The 16,712-nt window shown below is 35.1% G+C and overlaps 1 protein-coding gene across 4 annotated transcripts in view; it reads left to right on the top strand.

Moving 5' to 3' along the window:
- LOC101737310 (uncharacterized) overlaps window positions 1-6,901 on the top strand; it is a 32,936-nt gene extending 26,035 nt beyond the window's left edge. For 3 of the 4 annotated variants that reach the window (XM_004929395.5, XM_038014628.2, XM_062671379.1), the window contains exons 2-3: window positions 3,386-3,528; window positions 6,136-6,901. In XM_004929395.5, the coding sequence (XP_004929452.1) occupies window positions 3,386-3,528; window positions 6,136-6,277 (285 nt within the window). In that variant the 3' untranslated portion in view covers window positions 6,278-6,901. Of the gene's footprint in view, window positions 1-1,304; window positions 1,374-3,385; window positions 3,529-6,135 lie in introns of those variants that run through there. The other variant, XM_062671378.1, reaches the window with a different exon arrangement.
- The last annotated feature ends 9,811 nt before the right edge of the window (window positions 6,902-16,712 follow it).

Here is a 16,712-nt window from a genome sequence, read left to right as displayed (position 1 = left end):
AAATTAAATCGAAAACTTAGTATTCTAACGGTGGTCACTGTCTTTAATTTAGAACGCGTGACTATAGCTATTTTGTATGTTTCACAGTAACTGTATGGCAAAGGTATATTATATTACTTTGTTCCCTTAATGCTCAAGTTTGCGTGTTTTGTAGTGCTTATGTTGATTGAGTGAGTACAATGTGGAATGAGCGTTGGTAAACGCTATCAGTTTTTGCGCGATAACTTTTTTTTTACTGGCCCTTTCAAAATAAGACCCTAATTTCCTTTTCCAATTTCAAACATTATAGACCTATTAAATTTCTTTTCCCTTGATACATCTAAAATTTTTATAAATTTTATCGGCAGCTCGGTTGCAAATTACCTACCTGGAGTGTCGAACGAAATTTACTTATTCACCCGACGACCATAACTCAAAACCGCGTTTGACGCTGACAACAAATTATTAGGTCGTGGCCTCGGTGTTTTGTTTGACCTAAAACAATGCTTTCCAAAATCATGTGTTAGCTGATGAGTAATTCTGCATTAATTATTTAAGTGGCAATGAGGAAATTCTGTAGATGAAAAATCTTCTTAAAATTATGAAGTCATATGAGTTTCTTGATTAATCCATTCTATACATAATATAATACATTCTAACATAACATCCATTTTATTCATAATAACATTCTATCATAACATTCATTCTATCTATACTAATATTATAAAGAGGAAAGATTTGTTTGTTTGTTTGTTTCGAATAGGCTCCGAAACTACTGGACCGATTTGAAAAATTCTTTTTCCATTAGAAGCCGACATTGTCCCTGATGAACATAGGCTACTTTTTTTAATTTTTTTTTTTTTGGTTTTATGTGTGTTTTAATGTTTCCGAAGCGAAGCGAGGGCGGGTCGCTAGTTCATAATATAATACAAGTAACGAATATGAAACTGGGTTTTTTTTTTGACACGTCGGAAGTCGATTTTCATGTGCTCAGCTTAGCATTATAAAGTGTATTAATTACCCGTTTAAACAAACCTACATAAAAAAAGATTTCAATCGGAAAATTAAACATGCCTGAGAGATTTTTGTAAAAGTTTCTAGAAAATATAAACGTAAAATAACAATGTTTATTTAGACTGGTCCGTTCGCTATTAATGTAAAACAAAAAAGGACTGAGAAAATATTTTTCTTGGCTGGATCTTATTTTTTCAATTCAATTAGTGGTGTTTCTAATCGTTCCGCTTCTAAATCCGCTCCCTAACAACTTGCAGCACCGTAAGGTATCGATCAGCATTGGAGAGGTTTCTCTCTGAATGCGGTTCGTTAGGTATGTTAGCACTCAGTGAGCGAGGAGCCGTGCGTGCCCCTTGTTTCTTCACACCCTCAACACCAAGGTAAAATCGAGTATAATAATATTTGATTAGAAGCCAGGTGTTCAGTTGTAGTTCCTTAGTGTTTTGTTTGAGAAGTCAAGATCCGTTAAGAGGCTTTCTGTGTTTAGTGAGGTTTGTAAGTCAATAGAGCGAAGTTGCTGATACAAATGCGCTTACCCTTTAAAGGAATTATGTAAAATTACTGTTGAAAACTAATATTATAACAAATTCATAAATAGCTATTTACTAACGTTTAACATTTTCTAGTATAATTCTTTTCATTGACAAACCTCGCACTCCCTACTTTTTATGGAACATTGTTTAGAGATTTCCAATTTGTTAAGCTCACGAAATTTATCACCAGATTCTACTGTCACATTTTTTAGTATAGCTATACCCATAGCTATTCTTGATTTTTCAGTCTATTTTTTTTTTTTTTTTTTAATTGCTTGGATGGATGGACGAGCTCACAGCCCACCTGGTGTTAAGTGGTTACTGGAGCCCATAGACATCTACAACGTAAATGCGCCACCCACTTCGAGATATAAGTTCTAAAGTCTCAGTATAGTTACAACGGCTACCCCACCCTTCGAACCGAAACGCATTACTGCTTTACGGCGGAAATAGGCGGGGTGGTGGTACCTACCCGTGCGGACTCACAAGAGGTCCTACCACCAGTGAAAGAACATAAATCATGTTGAAATACTTTAGCACGTTGCGTCTGTGAAAATCAATCTTTATCGATTTTATTTATCGGTCTTAGCTAAAATATGATTGATGAATTGATTACATTTAAATGTAGATAAACTTACTCAGAAATAACTTTGGTTGTTAATGTTAGATATTTAATATTAAATAGGTTGTACAGAAGATCATAAGCTAAAATGTTTTATTAGTATATTGAAACCAAAATCATTTTTTAAGCTTTATTTATTTACTAATAAACGATTCCTTTCCAATGACATTTTAATTTCAACTTCGCTTAGAAAACCGGGTAGTGTGGTATTGGCAGCAGTTGGTTAAAAGTAATGTCTGGAAAAACGATACAAATTCCCAATCCGCTTCCAACGTTTCGAACTTCACGCCCGGTTTTACGTATTGAATAGAATTCAACGGTACTTTTTCGTTTCGTCCATTCCAAATGTTCGTTGTGAAAGGTGACAATTTCACTACAAAATAACAGAGTTTTTAAAGCTTGCAATTCGTGTCCGATTGCTGGGATTGTGTTTTTGAATCCGTGTAAATTTTCTATGTAAAGAGAATCCGATCGCCCGCCCTACTTGTAACTTTTTATCAATCGTTAAACCGTTAATTGTAACTGATGTTTAAGTCATATTTTATTATATGTTTAATTGTTGTTTTGTATGAAATACGAAATTTGAGCGGAATAATAATAAACGAGATCTGGATGACCTAAAATAATTTACTAATTATTTTCGGTACTCTATTTTTTTTTATTGCATAGATGGACGAGCTCACCGCCCACCTGGTGTTAAGTGGTTACTGGAGCCCAAAGACATCTACAACTTAAATGCGCCACCCACCTTGAGATATAAGTTCTAAGGTCTGAAGTATAGTTACAATGGCTGCCCCACCCTTCAAACCGAAACGCATTACTGCTTCACAGCAGAAATAGGCAGGGTGGTGGTACCTAACCGCGTGGACTCACAAGAGGTCTTACCACCAACAATTACGCAAATTATAATTTTGCGGGTTTGGTTTTTGTTACACGATGTGATTGTGACATTAAACTGATTTATTATTGTCGCCACTGCTTGTTTTTACATTAGAATTAGAACTATTTACATTAAAAAATATCCCTGAAATGCCAAACGAAAATATTTCAAATAGTTTCAAGAAAATGAAATAAAAACCGATTAAGAACTTACAGTTCAGGAATAAAAAAAATAAGGCTATATAAAACTAATAATTTGATAGAATAGATTCCTGTCCAGAATAATTTTATTGAAAACTTCTTTATATTATTAAATAGATTTAAATGCGGCTTTGTTTTTTATATTATTAAATTACAGACTATGACGAGGAACAAACATATCAAAGGGTCACACAAAGGCTCAGCTATTAAAGTCCTGGATAAAAGCTTAGAAACTGTTGACAAGCCAACAAACTCCGATTGTTTGGATGAAGAGGAACAAGGTTTTGGAGGTTGGCTCAGGTAATATAAATCTTACAATAATGGTTAGATTATTACAATAAAAGGAGATATTAAGTTTTTTTTTCTTTTTCAATATTTATTTATTTAACATATCTAACATAACAAGGAATTAATAAATCCTTTAAAAAGTAATTTTGAAATTCAATATAAAAGATATAGTACAAAATTAGAATGGAATGTTTTTTAGTAAGTAATTTTAATATCGCGACAACCTCGAATATTTTTATTTGAAAACTTTAACACACAAGCGACTTAAAGGTCTGTTACGCTATTGTTCACTTTATATTTAATTTCATGAATGGAATTTTGAAGTTGCCTGTATATTTCTGAAGCTCTGAATAAAGGATAATAAATATTTACCGTTAACAAAATACTTTTCAAAATATTTTAACACTTAAGATCTCAAGAAGATCAAGCAAACTGAAGGCTCAAACAATTTAATTGTTTGAATTTTGTTATGAAATTGGTTCGAAATACAGATTTATAAGTAAATGTTGGTAGAATAGCTTTGTTGGCGTTAATCTTTAATTCTGTCCTCACAGGCTTTCAAAAGAAAGCGTTCGGGGAATCATTTTTAAATTAAATCTTGACAATTTACTGCAGCTTGTACAAGCCGTTAAGGATGGTACATAGGGACTTTTCGGTTTGCTATATTTCCTCTGTTTGGGCTAGCTTTAGGTGGCCATCTCAGACTAACTTCTTAATTACTCTTGAACTGGATGCCTCTTAAAATTTCGACTTCAAGAACCTAATTATTAAAAAAATTATTTTAAGAGATCCTTTTGGAATTTCGCATATGATTCTTCCCAATGAATATCTTGGAATTAAATTGAATTAATTTCTTTACGTACTTTATTCTTAAATCCACCCCCTTTTCTTTCCAGTAATACGAGTATAGACCGGGAAATATTTTAATAACACACATATTGTGTATACTTCGAAAGGAAAGCATGTTGTTAATGCACAAGTAATACATGCAAGCGAAATGTAATTGTGAACCCAGAACTTTGCAAAAAGCCATCTCTGCAAACAATATCTAAGCAATAAAAAAAAAAAAAAACTTTACTGCTCACCATATTTGTTTATAATGATTTTGATTCTTCAACCGTATGAAAACCTAGCAATTCCCTAGCATAGTCCCTCAGGGGACTACACAACATAGAGGATGGTATTTTTAGAAGCAAAGTGTAAAGGACAGTAGTTTTAAATATTTCTTGTACGTCTGCAAATAAGGACCATAGTGTTTTTTGGAAAAAGGTGCTTAATTTTAGAACAGTTAAAAATGAATATTGAAAACGCCACGTTTTAAAACTCGCGTGTCTGAAGATAATAACTGTAGCGCCCAAACATTGAACAAAAATTAAAGTTTATTGACACAGACAGAACTTTAAACCTAGATCTAAAATTTTGCCTATCATAACATTCCCTAAGAAAATCGTAAGCGATATTTTGTTTGTTTCATTAAAATCCTTTGCTTACATCAGACAAGTTTTGAATTATAGCCTGTTTATTTTGTCCAACTTTTAGAAGTGATAAGTTCTTTAACTGTTTGTTAGAACGAAATGTTATGGGTTCGCATCACCGAGATGTTAATGTTACAAACACATCGTATTTATCTATCCGTGTGTTGTGCGCGTTAGTGCTTTTTGGATGGGGGAAATCTTGTGAGCTCGCGTCACCGAAATGCGTAATAGCAGTTAATCTGTTTTCTTTTTTTTTTCTACCTTTGCCGATAGCCTTGAGAGGCTATTTCAGCTTCTCCTTGACGTGTAGGTGAGCTCAAACCGGAGGCTCAAACCGGAATGTTGCTAACACTGGCCCTAGCAAGAGCAGTACTTCGCAGAATGTAACACCGGATCGAAAACGCGACCCACTGAGAAGATCCGCCGAGAAACTCAGTGGGCATATATCTGTAACTGTATTGTGCAACATTACTGTGTATCTTTACAAGTCAATTAGAATGGATTTATTAAAAAGTGTTTGTATACATTAATAATTGTTATTTCAATTGAATTGTATTTATATTTTGTTATGATCTTGTAGTCCGTAATATAACTGAATAATAAATAAACCATATAAACATGTACCTATGTATTTGCTCGGAGTGTCAATAGATGTGAAAAACAGATTTATATTGATAATTTTAATTTAAGCATTATGATATTTAAAATTTGAATACTTAGGTATTGAATACGTAGGCAGCGGCTTGGCTCTGCCCCTGGCATTGCTGAAGTCCATGGGCGACGGTAACCAGTCACCATCAGGTGGCAATAAATCTGCTTTCAAGGGCAATAAAAAATAATAATTACATTCTAAGTTATATTCTAAGCTTTCACTTCTATCGGCAGTCCCTATGACTGTAATTTTTTTGGATGCATTAGCCTTGAGAGTAAGTGGAATTACTAGTGGTATGGCGTATTGGAAGCACCCATAGATACGTATTTATCCAAAGGCAAAGGTTTTGGTTGTAAGTGTAGACATCTAGTACAATAAAAAAAATGCTTATTTTATTTAAGATGCGAATCAGTCTACAGAAATATTGATATATTAAATATGTAAAGAAAGGTGTATCATGATTTACTTTCTTTAATTGAACATTTTCCACAGATCCACAAATGGTTTAGAAACGATGAAGCTGTTCGTGATTGCCAACAGTATTGTGATGCTCACGACTTTGGCCTATCCTCACATGCAAAATATCATCGGGATTGTATCCGATCTAATGTATGGACCAGACTCTATATATTGAATAAATCACCCTTATCAATCTGTATTCTTGGTATAATATTTATGTCATTTATTATTTGTTTTTTAGTACAGCTGAATTAGTGCATTCGACTTTTCAAATTATTCCATAGTATTTTTAACTATTTAAAAAAGAGAGATACTCAGCTCTGTGGTTTTTGTTGTTGATTTTAAGTTATATTCGTTCCTAAATTAACTTTTTCTTTATTATTAATTCGTTCCTTATCGAATTAATACTATTGTGCTCAGTTTCAATGCAGGTTTACGTCTCTTTAGTTATTTCTCATTGTTTATTTTGGTTTTTTAAATAATATATTCGTCTAGTTACATATCGTTTATTTCAATTTAAAATGTTCAGCCTAATATTTCGCTTAGTATTTACATTAAGTGTTTTGGTGTGGTATTTTGTGAATGTATGGAATATGATCGCCGATTATTTTAATAAAGAATTTCATAAGCTGTTATCCAATGAATCGGATTCGATAGAAGAATTCGAATTATAATGAATGTGGTTATATAAAATAAACCCTAAAATGTATCGTCATTCTTTTTGATTAATTTTTTCAATTCAAATTTAATTTTTACGTTCACTTGCTAATTTATCTGAAAATATATTGAAAGTTTTAAATCAGTGTTATTTTTTCGTAGTTTTAGCCACCGATTTATTTATCTACCTTTATGAATGAATGAATGAATGAATTTATGATGAATGAATGATTTATTTTATTTCAGACAGCAATAAGTCCATATGTGTACATAGTATCATCGAAACATACTTAAAATTAACAAAACCAATCAAATAAAAAAGATACATTTATTAAAAGTAGTTATCAGTTGAATACATTTCAAAAATTCCATTCCACTGATACCTACTTCGAACCAACCATTATTATTATTATTATTATTGTTTAGTCCGCAAGTGAACCATGGTACAATGGTTCAAGTACCGACAGTCATAACTGTATATATATATATGTACCCACTTTTCGAACCGGGACGCATTGCCGCTTCTGAGTCCTCGTGTCCCTTCCCGGGGACCTGGTTCGGGCATCGGCGAGATCTGCCCGGGCTTATTACTTCGCGCTCTGTTCGAATATGAATTAAGTACTTATTTCATTTAAAAAATTAGTACCTGCCTGGAAGATTCGAATAGTGGCACAGTCGCATCCCTCGATTCCAACACACCGAGCGTCTTTGAAATTTGATTCGTTGGTAAAGCCGTTGAAAAATAAAATAATGCTATTTTCAATTTAATATAATATCTTAAGGTACGTAATAACGCACGTAATTCGTTTCGCTTTGAAGGGTGGAGCAGCCGTTGTGCTGTAAAAACTGACAACTTAGAACGAATATCTCAAGGTAGGTGGCGGCTTTTACGTTGTAGATGTCTATGGGCTCCGGTGACCACCTATGAGCTTCGTCCACCCACCTAAGCAATAAATAACAAGGTACGTGTAAATGGTAAATGTATGTAAAAATTAGGTAAATGCCTTCCGGTTACCACTTAAAACTAAGTGGGCCGTGAATCCATTCACAAAAAGTGCTACTTGTTTTCGGGTCTTCTCCATTTCTTGTCCGTCGCCTTATATTTTTTAACAGATTTTTAAATTTGTGTCATTCATTTTAATTCGCTACAAAATTTACAATGGTAATAAAAAGGATTTTTAATAATTTTTAAAGGATATTTACATAATCCTACAAGGAATTCCGCGTAACGAATAAAGCTGGTAAGAGTAATGTAACCAGAAGCGCGAACGAAATCTCATAAATTATAAGATTTTATCTCGCAAGATATAGAACCAAAAATATACTTAATAATAATATACTTGATACGAATACTTTATAAAGTATAAAGGCGCTCGAGCATATCCCATAAATAATATGAGGTTATTAAATACTTTATTATGTGTGCTTTGTGAGAAGTTTTACAGGAGAAACGTTAAATAATACATACACGTGTGGGTACATGCTTTCGCACTGGATAATGAGTTATTTAGTGCTAAAGACCACTGGAATCCTAAAATAGTAGCTTAAGTGAGAAGAAGTTCTCAATTGCATTGATCCACAGCAGAATTAGGCAGGGACTTAGCGATCCTTGCAGTTGTTACGTGTTTTACTATTAGGCTTTAATTAATCTTTAACTATATACCTACGCTAGTACTGCTGTTGCATTAGAATAAATCTGATCTAATGCAGGTACGCCCTGAAGCAACCGTATTCAGTCAGAATTGTCATGTCGCGAAGAGGATATGTATATTTTTTTTGGTCAGGAGGAAATCCCCAGATTTTTCGTTTTCGCCGTCTACTGGGGATGGCGGTGGACCATGTCGGAGTCGAACCGTCTAAAGCCTCCTGTTGCTCAACAACGAACGTCCAAACCTCGTATGAGACAGAACTCATAAAAAGGCAAAGGGGATGTCGCGAATTTTGCTAGATACCGAGGACTACATAACGTGTTCTGCGCAGACTACAGACCTAACTTCAATATAGGAGTCGATCAGCTGATGGAAATCGGGGGAACTTCTTCACACTTCTTCTTCTGCTTCCATTATATGCGGAACCTTAGCAGAGGCGTCACTGTCATCGACCTTTGACGGGGTGCTCATATAGACAGCAATAAAACTCACTCGCTTCCAGAGAAACAGTGCCGAGACGATTTCTAGCAACTGCTGAGGCCCAAAAAGCTAGATTAAAGAAGGCATCCACTGGGTGTCCACACCATTTTTGTTTAATCTCAGTTTTAATTTTTAAAGTAATTGGGCATTTCAATAGATTTCCTCTCTTTGATATTCGAAAATTAAAAGTAAAGAACAAAAAAGGAAGCAATCTTGATTCGCTCATTAACGTTTATTTAAGAAGTGAGGAGGCTTTATTAGGTATTTCTAAAAACAAATAACATGTAGATTTACAGTTAATTGAAGTTCTAGTAATGAACCTTAATTTAATTAAAAACTCCTTAATGGGAGTACTTAGCTGGCCGTTCTTTACAATAGCCGTTTCTTTTTCTTAAGTCTTCGCTGCAAATTAAGTTTGGTAATGTCCAAGAAGAATGTGGTCGTTTCGAAGGCGGGTTTTTCTCATTTTTTTTACTGTGTGACACGAAAGATGGATGCTTTTTGAAGAAAATAAGTAAATTTTTACTGGTTGTTGTACTTCACTCGAATTCCCTGTTTTCAGGCAAAATCAAAAGTTGGCATGATAAAAAAACTTTTTTTGACACGTGTACTTGTCATTGTCATGATGTATTAATAAGTAAACCCGCTATTTAATATTAATATACAGATTTTTTTTTTATTGCTTACATGGGTGGTCGAGCTCACAGCCCACCTAGTGTTAAGTGGTTACTGGAGCCCACAGACATCTACAACGTAAATACGCCACCCACCTTCAGATATGAGTTCTAAGGTCTCAGTATAGTTACAACGGTTGCCCCGCCCTTCAAACCGAAACGCATTACTGCTTCACGGCGGATATAGGCAGGGTGGTGATACCTACCCGTGCAGACTCACAAGAGGTCCTACCACCAGTAAGCAGTATGGAGTTTAAGGTATTAATACTCCATGTGCGTAGAGCATTTCCGCTCTGGCAATAGCGAGCGAAGCAACAGTCTGCAATTAATATCTGCAGTCTGTATTGATGTATGTCCAAATTCATGTAACCCAAGAGAGGTTTATAAAATACTAGCAAACCTAGTTCACTTTGCTGGTTGATCTTTGGTTTGTCTTTGATCTGAGCGCTACCAAATTTCGGAAAATCATCCATTACGACCTCCTAAAAGAACCTTCGAATTTCTTCAAAAGCGAGAACCATTCCGGAGTCTATAGGGAACATCAACTTTCAAATAAATCGATTAGTGTGTTTGTTATTTGTAAAAAAAACTTGGTGTAATCTATTAATATCAAAAGTGTGGAGGTAATCGCAATTGATTTATTACCGAACTGATAGGTAAAGGTTTCCTAACAGCCTACCATGTCTGGATCCAAGCCAAATGCACTACTATTTCCTAGTCTGGCTGCTACGCCAACTATTTGTGAAAAGCTAAACTTGTAAACGTGACTAATTACTTCGAACAACTCCAGAGAGTTTTTAGATGCAACTGTACTGAATTTGAAATTCAATGGTTTAAATGCAGTGTTTTGTTTTTGTTTTTTAATAAATAACAAAATAGAGTACCTAAAACAAATAGAATTTTGTAATAAAAATTGGAACTACGACAATATTTAGCTCTTGTTTCAAATGATTTGAGATAATCAATTTCAAATTGAACGCGGGTAATTTCCCAGTTCACATATTGTAGTATACCGATTTTTTTAATTCTAATTAATTTGTGTATAAATGAATTTTCGAGAACAAATCGATTTTTTATTTTGAACTATTGCTGAAGGAATAGGGCATTTTAATAACTTTAAAAGAAAAATATTCATTGTTTTTTATTTATCTTTTATGTATTTAAAGCTTAGAAAATATATATAGGAGATATATACATTTTCTATTTCTCTCAATGTGTATTAAATCCGAATAAGATTACAGTGTTTCCAATCACGAATTCAGATACCACGTCGACCACAAACTCATCTAGACCATTCACGATGCATTCACAAAGCGTAGTGCAAACAGAATCAATACATAGAGGGCTCAAAGCATATTCTGGCGAAATGCCAAAGCCATTTGTTTTCCATCAGTGAGCAAAGCGACGTTTTCTATGCCGGCTAACGACAACAAATTTAAAGTGCATCTTCATAGTGAAGTGGTAATCTAAACGTTTTTTATTATAGCACGAAATGGATTGTAAATATTCTTGTGACTATTGTTTGTTTTTGTTCAGGTACAAATCCAGCATAAACAGAATTTTCATTGGTCAAATTTTCATCACTTTTTGGAGGTAAAATTTGTGTGTATCTTCTGCTGCTTAAGGTGTAGCAATCACGTAGCGTGTGCAAAGAGGTTTCTTCCTCCTCATAATATCTAATAAACTGATTTTACAGCAAGGTCGAGCTTGTGTAAATGCTTTCCCAACTCACAGTATAACGTGAGAGTCGTTTCTAGATCTCGCAGTTTGTTGATATTGAGAGTATCTAGGTTGTACAAATTCAAATTCAATATAATTTATTCCAAATTTGATAATATCGGTACTAAGAAGAGCTAAAGTCCATTGATACCACCATCAATTTTGAAACCTGCAGTCTATGTCTTAATTGTGTAGTCAAAATGATATTATCCCTTCGTCGTGAAAGTCATTCTTGAAAATGAGTGAATTCCGTATTTATTTGAATTTTTTTTACCTGTCTGCAAGATTCTTTAGGTCGCAATGACTTCTAGACGACTACTACTACTACTAAACTACTACACTAAAACAATACGATAAGCTACATATTACACTATGCCGAGTTTTGATTTTGGAATTATTAGTGTTTTAGATAATTAGTATTTCAAGTAAAAATAGAGATTTGATGACCTTTTTAAATTAATTAGCACCCTTATATTATTATATCTACATACTTTAAAATTATTTTGTTAATGATTCCGCGGTGTTTGTTATCAATTAAATTAAGAACCTAAATTACTAATAAATATAGCATCCATAATATTCTTTTGCAAATAATTTTTCCGAAACAGTAATGTCGGAATTCGAACAAAAAAGCATCAATTTGTGTTTAATTCAAACGCATGTACAGTCAGGTACAACAGCCATGTTCGGTCTAGCGGACGCTCCAAACGGTTGAAATGCAAATTGGGCTTAACTGTACACGTTAAATAATTGCTACTACTTCCCGACACCGACAGTTAGCTCACGGTAAGACAATCAGTTTAAAGTGACCAAAGAAATACCTGGCAATTAGTATGCCCGACTTTACTATCTATTTGTTTAAAGAGCGCGTGTACATGTGTTATAAGTCATAATGTTACTTTATTCTTTACTAGCTGTGCCCGCGATTTCGTTCGCGTGGAATTTAACAAAACATTACCTCATTTTGTATAGATTTTAAAATAGATTTTTCTAAAATAGAAGTAGCCTAAGTTATTCCTTTATTCAGCTACCTATATCCCAGAGAAAGTCTCGTCAAAATCAGTTCAGCCGTTTCAGACATTAACCGGAACAAACCGGCAGACCCACAGTCGAAAATTGTAAAAAATGTTATTTTGGTATATGTAGCTACCGTATATACATACATTCATATGCATGTAGTAAAAAGCGATTATTTACATTACAAACGGACACTTAAGTTTTATTTATTTGGATAGAATATATAGGTTGCAGGGCAATTTAAATAAATTTTGAGGCAAAGTACCTGAAGTTGATCTGTATTTGTTTTAAAAAATAAAATAAAATACAGTAACGAATTTTTTTCACGAAGTCGAAGAATGGAATGTAACAAAAACATTCCAAAGATACAGTCAAAATAGTACTACTGACTCTCGGCATTGAGTGTACGATTGAAGAGAAGGAAACTCAGATAATTAAGGGATATTTTATTCAAGCAGTCCTTAAAGCTTCAAATGCGTTACTGAATTTTATTTGAAACGAAAATGAAAATATTAAACTGCATTATGTATTAAAAATCACTATTCTTAATCCTACCCATCTTGGGTAGCCAAGTTCCCCTGGGGTTAAATGGTCATCGGAGTCTATAGACATCAAAAATGTTAATGCCGCAGCCCATCTTGAGACATGAGTTCTAAGTCTCAACGCCTAGCCCCCCATTCGAACCCAAACGCATAACAACTTTACGGCAGAAATCGACAACGTTGTGGTACTTACTTGTGCAAGGTTACAAAATGCCTTAAAATCAGTAATTACGCAAACTATGATACTTAAGGGTTTGATTTTTATTACAAGATGTTATTACTTTTCGTAATTGTGGAAGTAATTCGTGAAAAATTGTTAATTATGTGCTTCATTAGAAAAATTGGTATCCATCTGGGGGATTCTAAAACTGGCTCAGTTGCATCTCTCGATACGAATGTACCGGGCGTCTTAACCTTAAGGCCACGATGTATTCATGTACTAAAGTGAAATATAATATAAAATGAATAATATAAATTAGGCAGCGGCTTGGCTCTGCCCCTGGCATTGCTGAAGTCCATGGGCGACGGTTACCACTCACCGTCAGGTGGGCCGTATGCTCGTCTGCCTACTAGGGCAATAAAAAAAATATCATCCTAAGGATCAAAGAATACTTTTTATTTAATTGCATTTATACTGAGGCTCATACATATTTTGCCTGACTCTGCCTAAAGTGGGTAAGAAAAAGAACGAGAGAGAAAGAGAGAGTCCATAGATATTACACCTTGAGATATGAGATTGAAGTCTCAATTATATTGCATTTCCATATAGATTTTCTGCAGAATTAGATGGGTTTGTGATACTTAACCGAACTGGCTTACAAAGCGCCTTTGTACTTGAAATATTTATTCATTTCAATAGAAATAATTAGAGGAGTATGTCTTAAGCTCAGAGAATCTTATATTGGCTTTTTTAATATTGCTCAGATGAGTGATCCGGGATCTGATTATGAGCTCTGGTTTGAAAGCTTTATAATACCTAGTCAGGTCATAAGTATTGTCACACACAGTAAAAACTTTTCTTTTAAAATGCTGGCCACAAAAAAGTTTATTGAATTCGAATTTCGAATTGATCATGAAAATAAAAATGTATACTTTTAGAATTTTACTCATTTTTAAATATGGAGTGGACGCTTAAAGAATACCGTGTTGCAGTTATTGCGTTGCATCGTTGCGGTTACGCGCCAATTCAAAATTTTAACATACTGAAAAATTTGAATATAACCAAAAGATTCGTTTATCGTACCATCAAACGATACAATGAAGACTCTAGAGTAGATGACAGGTCAAGAAGTGGTCGCCCTCGGTCTGTTAGGACTCCAGCAGTGATAAAAGCTGTGAAGGTGCGAATTCAAAGAAATCCCAAACGTAAGCAGAAACTGTTGGCCCTTCAGATGGGGTTAAGCAGAACCACGGTGAAAAGGATGTTAAATGAAGACTTAGGGCTTCGGGCATATCGAAGAAAAACAGGACATCGTTTGAATGCTCGTCTAATGGACCTGAGACTGAAGAGATGCCGCGCTTTGTTAAAGCGGTACGCGGGAAAAACATATCGGGAAATTCTTTTTTCGGATGAAATTTTTACCGTAGAAGTGAGCTACAACAAACAAAATGATAAGGTGTACGCACACAGTAGTGAAGAAGCGAGCAACCGTATTCCGCGTGTCCAACGAGGTCATTTTCCATCCTCGCTCATGGTATGGTTGGGAGTTTCTTATTGGGGCTTAACAGAGGTCCATTTTTGTGAGAAAGGTGTAAAAACGAATGCAGTTGTGTATCAAAATACAGTCCTGACGAACCTTGTGGAACCTGTTTCTCATACCATGTTCAATAACAGGCACTTGGTATTCCAACAAGATTCGGCGCTAGCTCATAGAGCGAAGAGCACACAAGACTGGATGGCGGCGCGTGAAATCGACTTCATCCGGCACGAAGACTGGCCCTCCTCTAGTCCAGATTTGAATCCGTTAGATTACAAGATATGGCAACACTTGGAGGAAAAGGCGTGCTCAAAGCCTCATCCCAATTTGGAGTCACTCAAGACATCCTTGATTAAGGCAGCCGCCGATATTGACATGGACCTCATTCGTGCTGCGATAGACGACTGGCCGTGCAGATTGAAGGCCTGTATTTAAAATCACGGAGGTCATTTTGAATAAACTTTAGTATCATAAGAATCTATGTTTTGTTAAGTTCATTTTGGTATATGAATGGTTACATAATGAATAAACTTGTTTCAATTATTTTACATTAAACATGTGACAGAATTTATGACCTGACTAGTTATAATACAGTCGAGACATATATACAACCATTTTCATGTTGGGCGGTGGTATTCTCTGAGTGATCCCTATGGGTATAATGGTACCACATAGCCCCAGATGGACCGGGAAATTGTTTACTCATCCTATATCTAAAATAGTTAGATATTCTCGAAGTATTAAAAACATTTTTGTTTAATCTCGCGATTGTCATTTTCAATTTCCAGATTCCAGTTTTCATAGTAACGAACAGCGTGTCAAGATATAATGGCTTGGAGCTTTGGAGACCTAGTTAAATTTGCAACTGGTCAGAATGTCAACTGTGCTCGACAGCACAAGCCTTGGTAAGTGATTGCCACATCTTGATAATAAACCTGTGGAAGTTACGTATACTGGTGAAATCATTGCTTTCATTCTGGGGACTATATCTGTCGCTAGACATATGAAATATTTTTATTCCTTTAGATTTAATGACAGGTCCACTTCGTATTTGATGTCTTTAGCTGTGGCATGATTAAGTGGGTATTACTTAGTTATAGCAAATCTGTTTTAAAGTTAACTGTTTATTTTTTTCAGATTTCATTTTTGTCACACGCTTTTCCGTCATTACGAAAGTAGCTGTGAACACAGGTTTTAAAACTGTACGTATTTTACGTTAAATGTTTTCGATTGTCACAGATTCTGATATTCAATTACTGCATACCCATTCAGTGGAACCGAACAAGGACTATTACTGGACTTTCGATTGATACTTCAAAATCGTCAAGCCCGTAACAACATTGTGTATTCCCGCCGATGTAATTGTGCAATGCGGACGCAGAGGCAACTTATATGGAGAATCCTTGAAAGAGAATTCAGCTTTTAGTATCTCTGGACTGTATTAATGAGTTTTGAAAATGTTGAATGAGCGCGTGGAAATCAAATACTATTGCAACTTTTTTTTATTTTTTTTATTGCCTTTGTAGGCAGACGAGCATACGGCCCACCTGATGGTGAGTGGTTACCGTCGCCCATGGACTTCAGCAATACCAAGGGCAGAGCCAAGCCGCTGCCTACCGCTTAATACTCTCCACAAGCCTCGTTTGAAGAAGGACATGTCATAGCGCTCGGGAAATACCGTGGAGGGGAGCTCATTCCATAGCCGGATGGTACGTGGCAAAAAAGATATCTGGAAACGCACTGTGGATGACCGCAGTGGCTCCAGGTAGTATGGATGAACTCTACTCCGGTGGCGAGCGGTGCGATGGTAAAAACGAGACGTTGATATCATCTCGAACAATTCCTCAGAGCACTCCCCATGGAACATGCGGTACAAAATACAGAGGGAACCGAAGTCCCTCCGGTGCGTGTGATGTAGGCATAAAATTATCATTACGTTTAACAATGAATTGTTTATCTGTTGCAGTCATCTTACAGACTAATTCTTATAACAAAACATTTATAAAGAATTAATGGTAGCTTGAATGAGCTGGAATGAAGTGAATTTTGGCTTATTTACTAATTATCTGCAACTCATTGGGTGCTCAATTCATATTGAGAGCATAGCTTAATCAGCTATTCAGTAGCGAGACGTCCAGGAGAGTTGGCTGTGTACTGTATTTGTGCGTGCTTGGT

This window comes from Bombyx mori, chromosome 12 (genome assembly GCF_030269925.1).
Source record: "Bombyx mori chromosome 12, ASM3026992v2".
In the NCBI taxonomy this organism is placed as follows: Eukaryota; Metazoa; Arthropoda; class Insecta; order Lepidoptera; family Bombycidae; genus Bombyx; species Bombyx mori.
The sequence above is the reverse complement of the archived record's forward strand: the minus strand, read 5'-3'. Positions and strand labels throughout refer to the sequence as shown.